This window comes from Lutra lutra, chromosome 17 (assembly GCF_902655055.1).
Source record: "Lutra lutra chromosome 17, mLutLut1.2, whole genome shotgun sequence".
NCBI lineage: Eukaryota > Metazoa > Chordata > Mammalia > Carnivora > Mustelidae > Lutra > Lutra lutra.
In genome coordinates this window covers 18,951,586-18,972,319 of record NC_062294.1, presented here as the reverse complement: position 1 = coordinate 18,972,319, position 20,734 = coordinate 18,951,586, and the positions used below count along the sequence as shown (strand labels likewise).

The 20,734-nt window shown below is 49.9% G+C and overlaps 1 protein-coding gene and 1 long non-coding RNA gene across 2 annotated transcripts in view; one reads left to right on the top strand and one right to left on the bottom strand.

Annotated features, from left to right (window-relative positions):
- The window catches only part of LOC125088764 (uncharacterized), a 51,190-nt gene extending 42,982 nt beyond the window's left edge, over positions 1-8,208 (bottom strand). The window contains exons 1-2 of the long non-coding RNA XR_007123783.1: positions 8,083-8,208; positions 5,787-5,876 (exon numbers count right to left, since the gene is read on the bottom strand). This is a non-coding gene — a long non-coding RNA (uncharacterized LOC125088764). The remainder of the gene's footprint in view (positions 1-5,786; positions 5,877-8,082) is intronic.
- A 1,056-nt stretch (positions 8,209-9,264) lies between these two features.
- CMTM3 (CKLF like MARVEL transmembrane domain containing 3) lies at positions 9,265-18,908 on the top strand. Its single transcript, XM_047710203.1, has 5 exons — positions 9,265-9,551; positions 12,567-12,722; positions 13,718-13,813; positions 14,189-14,309; positions 15,811-18,908. Exons 1-5 carry the CDS (start codon positions 9,393-9,395, stop codon positions 15,837-15,839), a joined length of 561 nt encoding a protein of 186 aa, XP_047566159.1. The 5' UTR covers positions 9,265-9,392; the 3' UTR covers positions 15,840-18,908.
- The last annotated feature ends 1,826 nt before the right edge of the window (positions 18,909-20,734 follow it).

The window sequence follows — 20,734 nt, the reverse complement described above, 5'->3', positions numbered from 1 at the left end:
GTGGTATATATACACAATGGAATACTATGCAGCCATCAGAAGAAATGAAATCTTGCCATTTGCAATGATGTGGATGGAACTAGAGGGTATTATGCTGAGCGAAATAAGTCAATCAGAGAAAGACAATTATCATATGATCTCCCTGATATGAGGAATTTGAGAGGCAGAGTGGGGGGTTTGAGGGGTAGGGAAGGAAAAAAATGAAACAAGATGGGATCAGGAGGGAGACAAATCATAAGAGACTCAATCTCACAAAACAAACAGGGTTGCTGGAAGGTGGTGGGGGTAGGGGTAGGGTGGCTGGGTTATGGACGTTGGGGAGGGTATGTGATATGGTGAGTGTTGTGACGTGTGTAAGCCTGATGATTCACAGACCTGTCCCGTGGGGCAAATAATACATTATATGTTAACAAAAATAATTTTTTAAAAAGTACATATGAGGGCGCCTGGGTGGCTCAGTGGGTTAAGCCGCTGCCTTCGGCTCAGGTCATGATCTCAGGGTCCTGAGATCAAGTCCCGCATCAGGCTCTCTGCTCAGCAGGGAGCCTGCTTCCCTTCCTATCTCTCTGCCTGCCTCTCTGCCTACTTGTGATCTCTGTCAAATAAATAAATAAAATCTTAAAAAAAAAAAAAAAAGTACATATGAAACAGCCTGTAAAATAGACCAGATGTTAGGAACAAACCAAGTCTCAGTAAATTTAAAAACACTGAAATCATACAAAGCATCTGCTTTGATCACAATGGAATGAAACTAAAAATGAGTAACAGAAGGAAAACTGGAAAACTGACAAATATGTGGAAAACAACCAAAGGGTCAAAGAAGAAATCAGAAAAAGAAATATGTACAGATGAGTGAAACTAAAATACAACATACAAAACTTATGAGATGCAGCAAAGGCAGTGCTCAGAGAGAAACTTATAGTTGTGAAAGCCTACATTTAAAAGGAAGAAGGGGGCGCCTGGGTGGCTCAGTGGGTTAAGCCGCTGCCTTCGGCTCAGGTCATGATCTCAGGGTCCTGGGATCGAGTCCCGCATCGGGCTCTCTGCTCAGCAGGGAGCCTGCTTCCCTTCCTCTCTCTCTGCCTGCCTCTCTGCCTACTTGTGATCTCTGTCTGTCAGATAAATAAATAAAATCTTTAAAAAAAAAAAATAAAAATAAAAGGAAGAAGGATCTCAAATGAATAACCTAACTTTACACCTTGATGAACCAGTAAAAGACCAAACTAAACCCAAAGCTAGAAGAAAGTAAACAAGACAGATTAAAGCAGAGATAAATAAAACACAGAGTAGAAAAATAATATTCGACAAATCCAGAAGTTGGTTCTTTGATAATATCAACCAGATCAACAAGTCTTTACCTAATGACAAAGAGAAACAAACAAAAAACTTGTCAGAATTGAAAGTGAGGACACTACTACTGATGATAGAGAAATAAAAAGAATTACAAGATAATTCCATAACAGTTGTATGCCAAAAAATTAGATGAAATGGACATACACACAAGAAACACACGAATTAGCTAAACTGACTCAAGAAGAAATAAAAAATTTCCCGTAGATCTACAAAATATCAAAGTAGTAACCAAAAACCTCCCAACAAATATAAGTCCAGTGCCACCAAACATTTAAAGAATGAATACCAAACCTTCTCAAACTCTTCCAAAAAAACAGAAGACAAAGGAATACTTCCTAACTCATTTTGTGGGGCCAGCACTATCCTGACACCAAAGCTAGATGAAGATATCACAAAAAAAGAAAACTATATACCAGTATTTGTTATGACTACAGATGTAGTCTGGTTGGCTCAGTCGGTTAAGCATCTGCCTTTAGCTCAGATCATGATCCTAGAGTCCTGAGATTGAGTCCCATGTCAGGGTCTCTGCTTGGCGGGGAGTCTGTTTCTCCCTCTGCCCCTTTTGCTAGTGCTCTCTTTCTCACTTGAATAAATAAATAAAACATTTAAAAATTGTTAAAAAAAAAAAAAAAAAGAAAATTGAACTGACATTGGAGCCACAGTTCAATGGTGGGTAGGATATTGTGGCCTAAATCTAATCAGTTGATTGTATGCTTATAAAAATCAAAAACAAAACAAAACAAAAACCTATAATGTCTATAGGAATTAACTCCAGAGTTCATAGAATATTAAAAAGGTCCAAGAGGGGCACCTGGGTTGCTCAGTGGGTTAAAGCCTCTGCCTTCGGCCCAGGTCATGATCCCAGGGTCCTGGGATGGAGACCCACATCGGGCTCTCTGCTCAGCAGGGAGCCTGCTTCCCTTCCTCTCTCTCTGCGTGCCTCTTTGCCTACTTGTGATCTCTGTCTGTCAAATAATAAAATCTTAAAAAAAAAAAAAAAGGTCCAAGATACATTCAATATTTACTTGACATATTCAGACCTAGAAAAATCTCAGCAATATATGAGAAAAAGACAGTCAATAGACAACAACCCAAGAATAACACAAGTGGTAGATGATTAGACAAAAATTGAAAGAGGGGCGCCTGGTGGCTCAGTCGTTATGTGTCTGACTTCGGCTCAGGTCAGGATCCCAGGGTCCTGGGATCAAGCCCCGCATCAGGCTCCCTGCTTGGCTGGAAGCCTGCTTCTCCCTCTTCCACTCCCCCTGCTTGTATTCCCTCTCTCGCTGTGTCTCTCTCTGTGAAATAAATAAATAAAAATCTTTAAAAAAAAATTGAAAGAGAATACTGTAACCATGCTCTAAGAATAAGTGAAATAAATGGATAGGTAGAAACTCTTAAGTCTTAAGTTAAGAAATATAAGAAATTTAAGATATTTTTAAAAATCAAATGGAAATTTTAGAAGTGAACACAATAACCAAAATACAAATTTCACTGGGTGTGCTTAACAGCAGAATGGAAATGGCAGAGGAAGGAGTTAGTGGACTTGAAGATAGATCAATAGAAATTATCCAATGTCAACAAAAGAACGTAATAAGATTGAAACAAAATGAATAGAGCCTTGGGGAATTTAGAGACAATACCAAAAGGTCTAATATTTGTATCACTGGATTCCCACAAAGAATGGAGTAAGAGTGTGGCAAAAAACTTTTTGAAGAAACAACGGCTGACAACTTCCCCAAATTAGCAAAGGACATAAATTTACAGATTCGAGAAATTCAGTAAACTTCAAACAGAAGAAACAAACAAAAAAATGCCTATCAAGATACATCTTATCAAATTTCTGAAAACTAAAGATGAAGAAAAAAATATTGAGAGTACCTACAGAAAAATGATGCAATTATTTGAATGACTGAGGATTTCTCATCAGGTACCCAAGGAGTCCAGGAAGAAACAGCACAGTTTTCAAGTGTTAAGAGAAAATAACTGTCAGGGCACCCAGATGGCACAGCTGGTTAAGCATCTGACTCTTGGTTTCAGCTCAGGTTGTGACCTCAGGGTCAAGACTGAAACCTGCACTGGGCTCTACACTCAGCATGGACCTTGCTTCAGATTCTCTCTCCCTTTCCCTATGCCCCTCCTGCTCGTGTCCTCTCTCTCTCTCTCTCAAATAAATAAATCTCTAAAAGAAAAGAACTGTCAAACCCAGAATTCTATATCCAGTAAAAATACCCTTCATGAATGGGGGTTAAAAAAAAAAAAAAAAGACATTGTCAAAAAGAGGAAAACTGGAGTGCCTGGGTGGCTCAGTCAGTTAAGCATCCAGCTCTTGATTTCAGCTCAGGTCATGATTGCTGGGTCATGAGACCGAACCCCGAGTTGGGCTCTGCACTCAGCAGGGAGTCTGCTGGAGATTCTCTCTGCCCCTTTTGCTCTAACCTGCCCCCCACACTTCCTTCCCTCCACACTCTCTCTCTCAAATAAATAAATCTAAAAAAAAAAACAAGAGGAAAACTAAGAGAACATATGGCTAGTAGATCTGCTCTGAAAGATGTGCCAGAGGAAGTTCTTTAGACAGCAGGGAGAATATACTGGGAAAGAAACACAAAATTTCAAGGATAAAGGATGAGCAACAGAAATAGTAAATATCTTTTTTTTTTTTTAAAGATTTTTATTTATTCATTTGACAGAGAACACAAGTAGGCAGAGAGGCAGGCAGAGAGAGAGGAGGGAGCAGGCTCCCTGCTGAGCAGAGAGCCCGATGCGGGACTCGATCCCAGGACCCTGGGATCATGACCTGAGCCGAAGGCAGAGGCTTTAATCCCCTGAGCCACCCAGGCGCCCCAGAAATAGTAAATATCTTAAAAATTAAAAACAGAATTACCATATGACCCAGCCATCCCACTTCTGGGTATATAGCCAAAGGAAATAAAAACATCATGTTGAAGAGATATCTGCACCCCCATGTTTATTACAACATTGGACTCTTGATTTCAGTTCGGTGGTGATCTCAGAGTCCTGAGATCTAGCCCTGCACCTGGCTCCTGGCTCAGGGGGAAGTCTGATGCAGATTCTCCCTCTCCCTCTCCCCACCTTCTCCTGTGTTCACGCTTTGCCTCTCTCAAATAAATAAACCTTAAAATAAAAGGGGGTAAGTATACAGAGAGTTTAAATTATATAATTAACAAGATATATAATGGATACATGGTACCCAACTAAGAGAGAATTTTAGATCTTTTATAGCATGCAAGGAACACTTACAACCTCTGACTCTGTATCAGAACTCAAAATCACAAGAAGTTCCAAAAAGCAGAACATACAGAGTTGTTCTCTGAATAAAATAAATACTAAAATTTGATATTCACCACAAACATACAGCCAAAAATTTATCAAACTGAAAATTTTAAAACACCTTTTTAAATTATTATTGGATTAAAGAGGAAATTTAAAATGGAAACTACGAGCTAATCAGAAGTGGATAAAAACTAGAGCATTATTTTAAGAATGTGTCCTAAGCAGTCCTCAGAAAGAAAAATTTATAGCTTTAAATGCCTTCATTAGGAAACAAAGACTTAAATAAAGGATAACACAACACAAAACAATTAAAATGAAACAAAAACTAGAGGTCAATTCTATTTATGAAAATAAAGGCAAAAATCTCCCCCCAAATACTAACTAAAGGAATCTAGGGGTTTATCAAAAGAGCAAAGCAACATGACCATTAAAGGCACATCTCATGAATGTAAGGACAGTGAGCCCTGGGAAAAAATTGCTATGTCAGTCACCACATTCATAGACTGAAGGAGAAAAACACCACATTCTAAAAGGAGAAATCTGTATGGCAAAAATGCAAAGTAAAAGACAAATGATAAGCCACGAAGAACTATTTGTAACTCAAATTTCAGAAAAAGGACTAATTTCCTGAAAATATGCTTTCTTATGTGCCCATTTTTTTTAAACCAACAATTAATAGAAAAACATACAAAGTGTATGAAAAGTCAGTTCTCAGAAAAGCAAATGCAAATGGTTGTTACATTTGCAAACAAACAAAAAGCAACCAAACCCCCCCCCATCCACTTATAACTAGAGAAATGCAAATTAGGAACGCCCTGAGGGTTTTATCTTTAAATACCATTCTCCAGTAAAAACCAGAGCTTCCTGGAGGAATGTAGGGCTGGGATGGAGAGAATACAAAATGAACCTGAGGCATCTTATAGGGCCAGAAAATAAGGAAATGAGGAGGAGGAGAGGATGAGGGATGGGTACCCAGAAGCCCACCGGTAAGAGCTAATAAAGGCCAAAGATTCAACAATTTAACCAACAAAATCAAGCATGATAGTATTCAAATATAACCCAAAGAATAAAATAAAAAAATCAGCGCAGGAGAACAGAAAATATTCCTCACGCAGGAATGTAAAGGGAATTAGCAGCACCTTTCTTCATCCCATAGCAAACACTTCCTGGTGCCATCTGAGTGACAGGTTCTGGGCTGGACGAGGACAGTCTCCCATGCAGCTCACAGCCTGTGGTGGAGGGACAGCAAACACAGGCATCCAGTCACCTCAAGCAGGGGCACCCCTCGGGCTCTCCTTGCCTCCCCCTGGGCCCTTTCAGCCACCCCAGCGAGTTCCCTTTCAGTAAAGTGAGATAGAGATTACTTGAAATAAAATGCAACCATTTTAAATGGAGCATTTGATGTGCTTTGACAAATGCGTATTTCTGTGCAACAATCACCCTCATGAAAATAAAAAACAGTTCCAGCGCTCCAGAGAGCTTTCTCCTGCCCCCACCCAGGTCACCACTGATCCGACTTTCGTCATCACAGCTGAGTTTCACCTGTTCCAGAAATTCATAAAAATGGAATCATACAGCATGTACCCTTTTGAGCCTGGCTTTTTTCATTCAACATCATGTCTGCAAAATGCATCCCTACTGTTGCATCTGTCTGTGGTTTACTCCTTCGTCCTGCTGAGCACATTCCAGCGGCGGGAAGCCCGCAGTGAGTTCATACTCTCAGCCGTATTGTGCCATTGGGCGTTGTGCAGTTTGAGTAATTAAAAATAGAGCTTTGGGCCCCTGGGTGGCTCAGTGGGTTAAGCCACTGCCTTCGGCTCAGGTCATGATCTCAGGGTCCTGGGTCCTGCATGGGGCTCTCTGCTGGGCAGGGAGCCTGCTTCCTCTTCTCTCTGCCTGTCTCTCTGCCTGTCTCTCTGCCTGCTTGTGATCCTTGTCTGTCAAATAAATAAATAAAATCTTTAAAAAAAAAAAAATAGAGCTTTGAGCCCCTGGGTGGCTCAGAGGGTTAAGCCTCTGCCTCCTGTCATGATCTCCCAGTTGTGGGACGGAGCACTGAGCCCCCAGCCCCACATCAGGCTCTCTGCTCAGTGGGAAGCCTGCTTCCCCCTCTCTCTGCCTGCCTACCTGTGATCTCTCTCTCTCTCTCTCTCTCTCTCTCTCTGTGTCAAATAAATAAATAAATCTTTGGAGGAAAAAAAAAAAAAAATAGCGCCTCGGGCCCCCTGCAGTGGCTCAGTCGGTTAAGCCTCTCCCTTCCGCTCAGGTCAGGATCCCAGGGTCCTGGGACTGAGTTCTACATCCGCTCTTTGCTCAGCAGGGAGCCCGCTTTTCCCGGCTTCTGCCCCTCCCCGCCTTGTGCCCCATCTCCTGCGCCCCCATGCACTCTCTCTCTCTCTGACAAATAAATAAATAAAATCTTAAAAAATAATAAAAAATAAATTAAAAAATAAAAATAGAGCCACTATGAACGTTCAGGTCCAAGCCTTCTGAAACACACGCGCTTTCATTTCCCTTGGGTAAATCCTTCCAAATAAAATGTCCAGGGCAGACCACCTGGGTGGCTCAGTGGGTTAAGCCTCTGCCTTCAGCTCAGGTCATGATCTCAGTGTCCTAAGATCTAGTCCCGCATCGGGCTCTCTGCTGGGCAGGGAGCCTACTTCCTCCTCTCTCTCTCTCTGCCTGCCTCTCTGCCTACTTGTGATCGCTCTCTGTCAAATAAATAAATAAAATCTTTAAAATAAAATAAAATGTCCAGGACACATGGTATGTCTCTAACATTTTAAGAAACTGCCAAACTATCTTCTGCAGTGGGGGTCATCACTTCCACCCCCATCAGGGGTGTATGAGGATTCCTCTTCAGCACTTGAATGGGAGAGTCCCCTTTTCTGAAGCCATTTTAATAGGTATAAAATAGTATCTCACGGTGGCTCTAACTTGCACTCCTAGATGTCTAATAATATTGAATATAGTGTCAAGTGCTTACTGGACATTCATATATCTTTGTTGGATTGTCTGTTCAAAACTTTGGCCAATCAAAAAAAAAATTGGGTTGTTTTCTACTTCTTAGTGCGTTACAATTTTGAGCCAAATTAACACTGATTAGTATCAGGTTGTCTCTGTTCTAACCCTCACCTGGCCTTCTCCCAGGGGATCTAGAGTAAGATCCAAACACCAGGGTCTGGTTCTTTACCATCTGTCTTCTCCCCCTGGCCCTTTGCTCAGTCCTTTCTTCCACAAAGGCTCCTGGCAACCCTCAGAACCCAACATAACCAGGCAGACGCCTATTACCAAGAATCATCTCATTCAGGAGTCTCCGGACACACTGTTGACCCACTCCCCGCAAATTAAGGTGATGCATCCTTGCATCCTGCAAATGCAATCTTCCTAAGCACTGCTGTTGAATGAATAAATAAATGAATGAATGCCTCTTACCCAGCAGGAGGTCCCATCGAAGTCTTCTTTGAGAAAGTGACACTGTGGGATGATCCCAGAGTGAAGAGTTCATCAGATAAGGAGGTGGAGAAGAGCATTCTGGGTAGCAGGGTCAGCAGGCTCCAAAGCCCTGGAGTGAGGAGGGAGCACAATTTGTTCAAGAAACTGTAAGAAGGCCTATGTGTGGGAGAGACAGGGAGCAGAGGACACCAAGAGATAACGTTTTTAGTCTCTCTAACAAGACTCTGAGCAAGATGGGAATCTCCCCATCTCCCAAGGTTTGGGGGATAAGGGAAATGGAAGTGATCCTGATTGAGGATTTAAGCATCTTTCTGGCTGCCAAGAGAGAAAGCAGAGAGGCCTCTTAAAGACATGTTTCCAACAGTCGTAGGAGGGGAAGGGAGTATTCTGGGCCCTTCTAGAGGTCTTGGTGATGGTGAGAAGTGAACAGAGACAAAGAAGGCTTTAGGAGGTGAAGAGGTACAAGCCTTGGTGATGGACTGGCGGTGAGGGTGAGGGAGAACAAGGACAACCTCCGGTCTCAGATCTTGTGGGGGGGGAAGGATGGCTGGCAGCGCCCTTCATTGGGGCCCAGGTGCCCTCTGGGAGTCCCCCAGGTATGAATGGGAAGAGGGAGCAGAAGGCAGGCTGGGGCAGCCAATACAGGAGGCCGGGCTGGCCAAAGATGGGAGGGGTGGCCAGGGGAGAAAGAGGGAGTGGGGTGGGGAGCTGACAGCTCCACAAAAAGCGCAGGAGGACGAAACAGGGGTCTTGCCGTTTGGGCGCCTGGCTTCCTGGGTCCTGGACATGAGCAAGGACACGGGTAGGAAGCTAGACGACGCACGAGTGTACTCAAGCCTTCAGGGCAGGCAGAGAAGACTAGAAGCCCCGACGGGGCGTTCAGGGGACGCAAAAAGGTCTCGGAGCTCCGGGACAGGGCTGTGCGGAGAGTGCGGGGGCTGTAAGGGGGCCTCAGGCCAGTCCCACGGACGCTCCCGCCCTGAGGGCCCCGGAGCAGCTGGGGCAACCTAGGTCGGAGGGGAGGAAGGGAGGAGGAGGAGGGTGAGCGGAAGAAGAGAGCTGGGTCGCTCGGAGCCGGAGACGGCTAAGGAGGGGAGGAGGGGACGAGGCAGGAGGGGAGGGGAGGGGAGGGGAGGGGCGGGGCGGGGGCGGGGCGGTGGGGGATGCGCCCCCGCTCCTGGGTCTTGCCTTTTTCTCCTTCCGCATAGCCCGGGTTTCCGCTTCCCTCCCAGGCGCGGGGTGAAGGAGCGGGGCGCGCCTCGGTCCCTGCCGCCGCCGCCGCCGCCGCCATGTGGCCACCAGACCAGGAGCCCGACCCGGACCCGGACCCGGCCTCGGCGCGCGCCGGCCGCTCTCAGCCCGGCGCGGCGATGCCGGGGCTCCGCGCCCTCCTGCCGGCGCGCGCCTTCCTCTGCTCGCTCAAAGGCCGCCTCCTGCTGGCCGAGTCGGTGAGTGCGGCGCGGGGCCCGGGCATGGAACCGCGGAGGCGCCGTCGGGACTCCCGGGCCCAGCCGAGCCCTCGGAGGCGCGGAAGACGGGCGGAGCTGGGAGCACTTCCCGAGGCGTCGGGGGGCGCCGAAGCTCTGAACGCGGGAGGCAGAGACGAGGCGGAGCCCGAACCCAGGCCCTTCGGGCTCCCTAACCCAACGTTGGGGGCTGCTCGGGAAGCCTGAGGCCCGGGCCTGCCAAGGCGACGGGCGGGCCCCTGGAAACTCAACCCGGCGCTGTGTGACCTCGGGCGCCTCCGCCGTCTCTGGGCCCCCGGAACGGGCTGCGGCCCCGCATCTTCTGGCATCCGTCTTGGGTGCTCCGCTCCCCAAACCCTCCCGCCATTCCTGGCTGCGCCCCGGGAGAAATCAGCCGGCTCGGTGTTTCACGACGCCCGAGTCGGGGCCAGGGTGGGCTCTCCGCGCCCCTGCCTGCTTTCCTGGGCGCTGGGAGGGCCGGCCGGGCCTCGAGCTGCAGGGCGGAGGCCGGGGTGGACTCCGGCCAGCCAAGACGGGGAACAGCGGGAAGTGGGAAGGGGACCCCCGGGATTGGGTGAGGCCCGGGCCGCACAGTGAGGGGTGTGCAGGCCGACCCCTCCCCCCGGGTGCAGGGGGCGGGGGCAGGAGCCCAGCGGGGTGACTTCATCCTCCTCCTCCCCTCCCCTGCTCAGATCCAGCCGCCCCGCCCCCGCCAAGCTCCTTCCTCCTTCCCGCAACCCCCACCGGGGCCCGTCAGGCCTTTGTCTTGGGGACACTACGAGAACTCCCAACTCCCGCACCATCCGCGGGTGGGGCGGGGGCTTGGTGCTGGGCCTCTGTGCAGGGAAGGGAACGAAGTGGCCCTGCCTAGGGAAGGCGAGATAAGGAGCAGCTCTTGTTACTTAGATCCCCGGCAGTTTGGCTGTCCCTCTTGTTATTCCCACTTTGCAGACAAGAAGGCTGAGGCCAGGACGTCTAGGGAATTTGACAGGATTTGAGGGTCAAGTAAGGGAAGGATGAGAGTGGGGATCAGAGGAAGGAGGCTTCTGCCCCAGACCTCTTTTTCCTACTGCCCAGGGCAGATGGCAGGAGGCCTTCCTGCCACTTCTTCTGCCCCTGGGGTCAGCCCAGAGGTCACCAGCCCAACTCTCAAGTGAGGCACCAAGGGCCCAGGACTCAGCCCACACTCCAGGGAGTCGCCTCTCGTTGGCACCCCAGTCCCAGCCTGGAGGTGGATGGGAGCCACTTTTGCAGAGAAGCCTTAAATCCACAGGTCAGTGAAGGACACCAACCCCAACCCTGCTCCAGCCAGCCTCAAAAGAGGCCCTTGGTGTAGCTGGGTGTCAGGAATCCAGATCTAGGAGGATGAAGAAGTAGGGAGGAAGAACTGGTTAGAGTTGATCACGAGGGGAGCCACTCTGGTCAATCTTGCCTCCCTCTGGTCACCTCTCACTGCCTCCAGGCCCAAGGAAATGGGGAGGCTGACGGACAGGAAAGGGGAGGAAGTAGCCACCAGGAATCAGGGAGTGAGGAAACAGGAATGAAGAGGGGGCTGCCCAGAATCTGGCTTTGGAGGGCGGTGGACAGGAAGGGGAGGGACGCAAGAACAGGACTTGCAGCAGGAGCTATGGACAGGGTGGGTCAGGGTCTCATGGCCTTGTTTTCCTGGGAGGCCCCTCTCTGTGCCTTAATTTCCCATCTGTTCAGGTTGAACCTGGCTACTTCCCTGGCCCTGTTCAAGGCAGATGTGGGTGCCTTGGGGACTCCCTGGGATCTCTGCAGCTCATTTGTCTGAAGCAGCCGCAGCGTTTCCTGTGGGGCATCTCAGTGTCCCTACAGGGCCCCCTGGGCCCCACTCCAAGCTACTCAGCCATGGACATGCTCAAACCCTGCCCAGCCATAGTGACAGAAATCAAGACAGATAAAGGCCAGCACCCATAGGGCAGGGTTCCCTCAGAACTACAGGTATGTGGTCAGGCAGCCTTGGGTTCAAATTCCCATGCCTTCTTATTGGCCACATGACACTGAGCAACTCACTTCACCTGTCTGTCCCTCAGTCTTCTGATCTGCGAGGTGGGCTGTGGGCAGCACCCATGTGTGGGTGGTTGTGAGGATGCCCAAGCCTCAGGCCTTGGCCAGGGAAACAGCGCCTCCTATGGTCTGCAGACCTGGCCAGGGGGCCTCAGCATCTTCGGGCATCGGTTCCCACCCACAGCAGGTGGACGGGGCTGCGGAGACGCTGATACTTGTTCCTTAGTGCTGCGTGCACTGAAGCGGCAGAGTCAACGCTCCCCCTCCTGGAGGTTTTTTCTTCGTATGAACTGGCAGACAGAAAACCCAAAGAATTAAACCGTCAACGCCCATATAGCCACCAACTAGACTGTACAGTTGTTAACCTGCTGCCGGCTTTGCTTTCTCACACATCTTATCCTTCTGTCTGTCCACCTGTTAGGTTTTCGTGCAGAATAAATTACCTGCATCAGTACATTTCAATTCTGAGCACTTCATCATGCATATCATTAAATTCAAGTTTTGCATATTGTTTCTCATCTACATTCACATTCTCGGGAGTTGGGTGTCATTTGTTGAAGTGGTTCCTGCTTCATGAGCTGCCTCTGAGACTGCTTGGGTTTGATTTGCCCTGTCGTGCACCATCTAAGTTGGGTGGATTCTGCCATAGAGTCTGCTGGGGTAGGGGGCTGGGTAAGCAGCCGCAGAAGGCAGCCTCCTGGGGGGCTGGATACACATGGGAAGCTGGGGCGTCCTGACTGGGTCCTGACAGGGCACAGGCACGGGGATCAGGGTGCAGACCTGTGCCCAGAGGCCTCGAGGGAAGCAAGCATGTGGGCCAGGGCCCCATGATGGGGTTCTAATCCTGGCAGCTGCAGGACTGTGGGCAGGTCGCCTCCCCTGCTGGAGCAACCTCTTGCCCTGGCTGCAGAGCCCAGGGCCAGGGGTTGTAAAAAAGGTTCTGATTTTTCCTCCCGTCCCCTCCAGGGTCTCTCATTCATCACCTTTGTCTGCTATGTGGCGTCCTCTGCATCCGCCTTCCTCGCGGCGCCTCTGCTGGAGTTCCTGCTGGCCCTCTACTTCCTCTTTGCGGACGCGATGCAGCTGAATGACAAATGGCAGGGCTTGTGCTGGCCCATGATGGTGAGGGCTGGGCCCAGGAGGAAGGGGCTGGCTGCATTTTGACCCTCATCCTTTCTTCAGTGCGCCGGAGGGGCTCTTTACAGTTGGTTGGAGCCCGGACTCCCCACTCCGCAGCCACCTGACCCAGAGCAGGTTGTCTGGATGACGCTGAGAACTCCAGCTGACATCCTGGCCACTGGCCACCAGGTGGCGCTGGTGCTCCCAGCCGGGCCGGCCGGAATGAGCCTCGGCCACAGGAATTCAAGCCATTTCCACAAGAGCAGGACAGGTTAAATGAGGACTTGCGGGGTTTAGCCAGACCCCAGCCATCTGGCAGCTTGCCTGGTCACCCAGGAGGCCCCAGAGCCCCACCTCAAACTTTGCTGTTTGAGAAGGGACAGAAGGGCTGCGAGTGAACCCTGGTTCCTTGGCTTCATATCCAATGTGCTTCCTGATGGGCTGCACCCTGTGTCCCCATTTTGGGAACAGGTGAGCGGAAACCATGATACATAAATGTTATCTGCCACAAGTATGTGGCACAGCGAGGCCCAAGGCCAGATCTCCCCACTGGAGAGCCAGCAAGAAGCAACTGACCAGGTTTCCCACATCGTTCTCATCAAATAGATCTGCGTGTGGGCCCAGCCACAGAGCAAACTACAAGCTGGCCCACGTCCTGTTGTCCACTGGGCAGGGGATGGCCAGCTGGACCCGGAACATGGCAGCCCAGCTGCTGGAAGCCTCCAGGGGCACCCGGGCAGGGGCAGGAATGGGGGTGGGAGAAGGACTAGGGAGTGCAGGATGGGGCCAGGACAGGGCGGGAGCCCCAGGGGTGCCAGACCTGCAGGGCACCGGGTGTGTATCCAGCCTGCGGGGGGGCCCATTGTCCCCTGGGAACAGTGGGTTCCAGCCTCGTTCCTGCCACCTGGTAGCCTTCTGAGCCCATGCCCCTGTCTGGGCTCCCCGCCCTGCTCCACTCCTGGGAGCCCAGGGCAGTGACCACGCCCACCTCTCCCTAGGACTTCCTGCGCTGTGTCACAGCCGCTCTCATCTACTTCGCCATCTCCATCACAGCTGTCGCCAAGTACTCGGACGGGGCTTCCAAAGCAGCTGGGGTGAGTAGCCACCCTAGCCCTGGAGGGGGTTGCCCAGCAATGCCCCCTCAAGTTCACCCCACCCCGATGGAGCCCCAGATGCCCCTTGGATGCTCAACGTCTGGGGCAGAGTCTGTGCCCACAGGGGATCTCAGAGATTCCAAACTCCTCTTACTGGAGACTTAATCTGCCCCAAGTTTTGAAGGCTGTTTGCTGAGCCAAGGTAACAGCTAATTTTCCTTCTTGTTGGTACCGGGAGGGGTGTGTTTGCTCTCTGAGCTACGTATCCGAGCATATCAAGCAGGGAGGCAGCTTCTCCACTTCTCCTGGGCTCTTGGACCGGGGACTCCCAGCTTCTGATGATGGGTCCCATCCATCCTGTCCCCTGTCTCACAGGTGTTTGGCTTCTTTGCCACCATTGTGTTTGCAATCGACTTCTACCTGATCTTTAATGAAGTGGCCAAATTCCTCAAACAAGGGGACTCTGCAGAAGAGAACACAGCCGATAAGGCAGAAGGTGGGTGGCCACCCTGTGGGTTTTCACCTGGGACCCTGGCTTCTCAAACCAGGACTGTTGCTGGGGACCCTGTTCTCCCTTAGGGATACTTGACCAGTTTGAGGTTGGAGCATTCCCTCTCTCCCAATATGGACAGGAAATGGGTTCCCAGCCTGGTTCTCCTGTCCCTTTATGGGGCATGGATCATAAAGCGGGCTGGGCTGGCTCCCCAGGCCTCGGGCTTTCCAGGAAAGGCATGCTGAGGGCAGGCCTGGCACCTCCTGCTGACAAGACCTTCCCTGGTGAGCCCCCAAGGCAGCCGGAGCGGCCATCTACCTTGAAACCCAGGCACCTGCCCAGTTTCACCAGCCTGTGGCTCAGGGGCCAGAGAACCAGGCTCTCATGGTTATCCGCAGACCTGGGCAAGCTCAGGTTTATGAGCCAGAAGAAACCATTCTTCTGCTAAGAATGGATGAGGCTCATCCCCTCCCATCCTATACTTCAACCACACCTAGGGTCGCTGTCCCTAGACATTTTCCTTAGGCCTTTGTGACATACTCATTCCCTGCCCTGGGTGTTTCTAGACCACTAGCCTAGTAAGCAAGTAGGAAGTGACAGTGGAGACATGTGTTTGAGTATTGTGGGCTTTGAGACTTGGAGATGGACGTATGATTTTTTTTTTTTTTGATGTAAAATGATTCCTAGCTTATGTGTTAGAATACAGCAAGCCCACAAAATCAGACCAGTCTAACCCTCGGGACAGGGCCAAGGGAGTCAGGGTTTACAGAGGCTCTCGGAGCTAATCCATGACCCGGCAACAGTGTGAGGACAGACTGGGGCTCAAGAGACAGAGTTGGCCGGTGAAGGGGTATCCCTCCCTGAAATTAGCAACTGGCACTGGGGCTGAGGCTGGAGGGTTAGCGACTTGGGTGCTTTTCCTTCCTGGAGTGGGGGTTCCAGAAGACTCTAGAAAGTACTCTTCAATATTGGACTTCAGGAACCCTTGACTCAAACTTTAAATAGGCCCTTAATGTCATAAAATGTGTCTGGTTACCACATAAAATTAAGACTGGGGGCAAAGGGGACTCTATAAGATGGCTAAAAAGCAGCTTCCTGATTTTCTAGTATATTTTACTTTCTTGTGCCAGAAAAGAGCTGACCCCACCCTGCCCTGCTGAATTGCATGGTAGGGTTGAGTTTGGTGAGTTTTCATGCTGACAGCCCCAGCCCACTCACGGCCCAGGGGAGACTGGGGAGGGCCTGGAGCAGGAGCATGTGGGCTCCCGGCTCCATGTGTCCACGTCCTGGAGGTGACAGCAGCTGCCCCAGCAGGGTTGGGTCCCAGGCCCCAGGCCAGACCTCCTGCCAAGCTGCCACCACCAACAGCACAGTCCACGCAGGAGGGGTCTGAGCCTGGGGCTCCAGCCAACAGCCAGAAACCCAGGCAGTCTCCCCAGAAACAGCCTCCAGGCCCCACTGGCCTACAAACTCCTGCCAAGCATCCCCTTTTCTTTGCTTTCAGAAGAGAATTCCGACTCTGACTCTGACTGAAGCCCTGCCCCGCCCCAACCACCCGAGCCCCAAAGGCCCCTACAGTCGTGCCTTCTGGCCGGGCACAGTCAAGACACATGCGCTGGGAGAGAGGTGGTGACTTCTCCAGCAGCAGTGGGAGCTGCTGACGGAGCCGGCCTCCTCATGGCTCCAAGGTGACATGCCCAAGCCCGGCCTACCCAACAGCACCCCTCGGTTGAGCAGCGTCTAATAACCACTGCACACACGGGGGCATCGTGAATAGTCTGCCATGCCTCCTCATTTCTGCCTCACAGACCTTAAGCCTTGTACACTCTCTGCCAAAAATAAGCACAAGGGGACAGAGCTGATGGAGTCTTGTCACCTCCGTCACCTGCAGCGGGGAGGGGGGTAAAAGTAGGACCAAAGCCACCAGAGGACCAACCTGCTAGGCCCCAGGGATTTTTGGCTGCATTTGGTGTCCCACTCATGCCAGACACTTTGTCGAGAATGATCCTTGCAAGATTCTTTTGTTCCAGGAGCACCAGTTCCCTCTTCATTTGAAGCAGGAAGAAAACCGACCTTTGCTCTACTCTAGGAGCGAGCAGGTCACAGTGCCCAGAACAGGCACCTCACACGCTGGGGGGCCATGTCTTCTCCGGGGGACCTGACAGTTGTAGATCAGCTTACCAGGTCCAAGATCCAGATACCTAACCATGAAATAACTGACGGTTTCTGGGGGGCTGGGCAGGCCCGGCCAAACCCTCTTTCCCGGGGGCCCGCCAGCCGGCGAAGGGCTCTCGGGCACTCAGGATGAGAGTCTCTCGACACCAGAGCAGGTCTCCTGAGTGCCTTTCGAGAGGTGAGATGTGCCTTCTGCGTTCACCTGAGGATATGTGCTATGTATGTTCAATGGGATTTTGTAACTTTATGTAATTTGTTTTTTTTTTTTTTTTTTACACAAAAGTAGCTTTTTAAATGGCATTTCCTCTGACCCAAGAGGCCTCATGAATGAGCCAGATCTGGACACATGTCTTGGGCATTTGTAATCTTTGTTCTTCTCTTGCATATGAAAAAAGCCATAATGGATTAAACCAGACTGACTCTGTGCTTGGACTGTATGTGTTTGAAAACAACTCACACCACCCAGAGCAGTGCAGTCCAGTGTCCTGTTCAGCACAGATGGCTCCTGTCGATGGTGAGTCCGACAGCCCCGGGGCTCAGCTCCTGCTCCACAGCTCACACCCCGACGCATCTGACGCATGTGCTCTCCCTCACTCCTCACACAGTCCTGGTTCACAGTGCAGGAAACCGAAAGAAGGTTCTGGAGCTTGCCTTGCTCCCCGGAGCCCCTTTGAAGGGGCCCAGGGCCCTCTCACTTAGTGTCAGGGTAACGACCCACAGCACCTCTGAGGCAGCCACAACCTGGGGCTCTTGTGGTTTGGAAACTGGTTGCACACGGGACCTCAGAGTTGAAGCCTGGGAGGATGCTGGGTCAGCATCTGGCCTAGGCCTTCTGCTCCAGCTTTTGCACGTGTTCAAAAACCTGTCTGAAAGTTGGCGTGCAGATGCCGAGAGGCGTGTATGGCGGGAATTTCTGCCCCACCTTGCCTGTGCAGGTAAGCCAGCCTCGCTGCCTGTTGACACCCACACCGTGGCCCCTCTCGTGGACGTGGACTGTGTTCCGCCTCTACCTCCGAGGCCTGTTTCAGGAACTGGGTCCACAGCCTTCGAAGGTACAGAGGGGAAGTGAGAGCGAGGACAGAGACAATGCTACTTTTATGTGTCCATTTATTAAACAAGTACTCCTTCATGACAATTTAATACAATATTTATTAGCGATTAGTGTTGAGAAAATTATTTCCCTCTACATACAAAAATACAGATTTGAACACTATGAAAACGATCAGGACAAGTACCATGAAAAATAGGTCCTTCAAAAGAAATAAAGGGGCAAAACTGAGGGCAATGTGAGGCTCTGTCTGCTGTCAGGGACAAACCGCCAGGAGCAAAGGCTTTGGGGTGCCAAAACCACTCCAAATGGATAGAGTCAAACCCACAAGCCAGAGTCTGAGAAGCCAGGAGACCCACCAACAGCATAAACCGTCGTGTGCCACATGGCATCACCTCAGAATGCCCACAGCTGTGTCCAAACTAACAAAGGAAATAGATTTTAAGAAGCAAAATGTAAAATGTTAAGTTAACATTGCCCCCCAAAGTGCCACCGGGCCAAGTACCAATGAGTAAAATCATATTAGAGTTATTAGCCATCTGATTTGACGTCCTTTGTTAAAATAATTACATATTCTGACCCTTCAAAGGGACAAAAGAGAAGCTATAATCTTACGTTTCCATAAATCCATTCCTTCATGTTGCAACGGCTCAGCTAGTTTACTCAAGAATTTTCTTGACCAGACAGAACCCACATCCTACAGGGGTGGGAAAGCCAAAGGAGCAGCTAGAGTGTAGCGAGTCTCAATTTCACGAAGCTCCTCGCAGCAGGACATCTATTTTGTCCAGGCAGAAAATCAGAAAAGGCCACGGAGTCCACCCTGCACATCCGTAAACCAACGTGAGGTCCGAGGAGAAGGCCAGCCAGTGGAGGCTGCGCGGGCAGCCTGTCTCCTGCGGGCAGAGGGAAGCCAGCAGCAGGGCAGGAGCACTGGCCCGAGCCGGTCCTGGAAGACATCCGGGCCCGAGAAGGCCCTCAGCCTCACCAGCCCCCAACAATGGGGCTCTTCGCTGTTTTGGACCCAAAGAGGGGGGAGTCAGCACCACGGGTATCCATCCTTTTTTATGAAACCACTTTCTCCTTTCTGCTTGAGGTGAGCAGTGGCTCTCTAACTGACCAAGTGGTTTAAAAATGCCAGATGCAGTTATACTGATTAATAATCATTTCACAGAAATATACTCTTACTCTCAGACTTGAAATAAGCAGAAAACAAGTTGCTGGGGAGAGAAAGCAGCAGAGAGGAGACAGGAATAGCCAAGGTGGGTTTTTTTTTTTTTCTTTTTTAAAATACGTAACGAAGTTTAAAGGGATAATGGCCAAACCTCAAAACCATCATTGCTAAAAGCAATATTAAAAGGACACAATCTAAAATCATGCTACAAAAATAGTGTCATCTGGTTTAACTAAATGTACATCTTTTTTTTCAATTCCATGATTGACAAGTGTTTATGTGACTGACACACGGAAGGCACCGAAGGTGAAGTGATTATTATTTGTCTTAAAATATACAAAGACAGAATTACCTACTTTGTGGGGAGGGGGGAAACACATACAGTCATACCTGTAATAAATAGTTAAGTGTTTTTGCCACGGGTTCCTGAACCCCTACAAACTTCAACATATACAAATAGTTTCGATCCCTACAGTCGCTTCGAGGGAACATCAAAATCAAGTTATTAAAAGCACTGGTTTTATCCACATACGTCAGTTTCATCATGAGGCAGGACTGGAAAACTCATTTTGGGTTACAGAGTGGAAGCTCTGGAAGTAGGCAGCCCCCATGTGGGTCTGGACCGGCCTGGGGGTCCATGCAGGCCTCCTGCCCTCGTCCTCCCCCAGGGAGCTGGCCCTCCCCCAGCCCTTGGGTCAGCCTTCAAGCCCTGATGATTTGCCTTCCTCCATTCTCTAGAGAATGGAACAGAGTTTCAAAACTTGCAAAACCTATTCTGGAAAAGGCAGGAAAGCAAAATGGCCCACAGAGGGAGGCAGCCATCCGTTAGACCTGGCCCTGCCTGGCCTGGGTACCAGCACCTGCCCCCCCCCAACCTACCGTCCTCACTTCCTGGTTAAACAAAATGCTTCCCACCAGGGTTTGGCATAGTCCTCCAGAGATGACTCAGATTTGACCGGTTCAGACTATTACCAAGTCCCATACAAACCAGTCCCTGAATCAACCTGTCACACCTCCTCTCCTCAGAGGCACAATTTGGAAGAGAAACTTTGGGCCAAGCCCTAATCCCATCAATAGAGCTCGCTCAGGTCCTCTGAGACAAGTTCCATTAGAACCAGGAAAGTTCTGAGAGCTCCCTACAAGCCAGGCTTTTAACCCCTTAATGAAGGCTCTCTCCTCTCTGGCCTTTGTGTACAATGCAGCCCAAAGAAAACAGGCCACTCCCAGGAGTCTAATAAGCAAGTCACCCAAATTAATGTCCTGGCATAAAAATGTAGACAAAAAAACTAACCCTATAAAAATGATGCACTATTAAAGGATCCATAATCTAAGTTTTACTTTAGGCAAGTTGCCACTGATTCAAGCTCAGTGGGCTTATAGGTAACTTTTTTCTGTACTGTTGATGGAATAAGAAAAACCAGAAAGGGAGGGAAAAATCCCCAAGGTTGGGAAATGACAAACAAATGGAATAAAAATGTAATCTAGACCAAAGAAGGAAAAACACATCAGGACCCACTGCTCTGTTTCAAGCCTAGGAGAGTATAAATGCCACTTACAGGTGTAAGGAAAAGTCAACCGGACATTCATTTTCAGAAGGAAATTCCCGATCGGACAGGTATTGAGTAGTTTTCTGTCGGAGATGGTTTCTAAAGAAAAGCAAGGGACAGGGTCAAATATTTCAAATTACCTTTTCAACCAGACAGTTCTTATGATCTCAGTAATATCTGCTGAGGAGAGAGGAAACACAAGATTTTATGAAGAGCCAGGAAGATTTACAAAGCTCAAGGCGGGCAGCGTCAGGGCTGCGTTCCCTCCAGGCCCGCACACCGAAATCTGAGGCACCCCGTCCAGACTCAAGAGACACCCAGAGCCCATGCAGAGCACCAGGGCGGCCTGGTCCCCACATCCAGCTCTCACTCTTAGGCTGATTCCAAACACAAGACCTCATTTTTTCCAAAGCAAGAGGATAGGAAGGTAGGTCACCAAGTACATTTTTTCCAAATGGCCCAGGTCGGTCACCATGTGTGGTGTGAT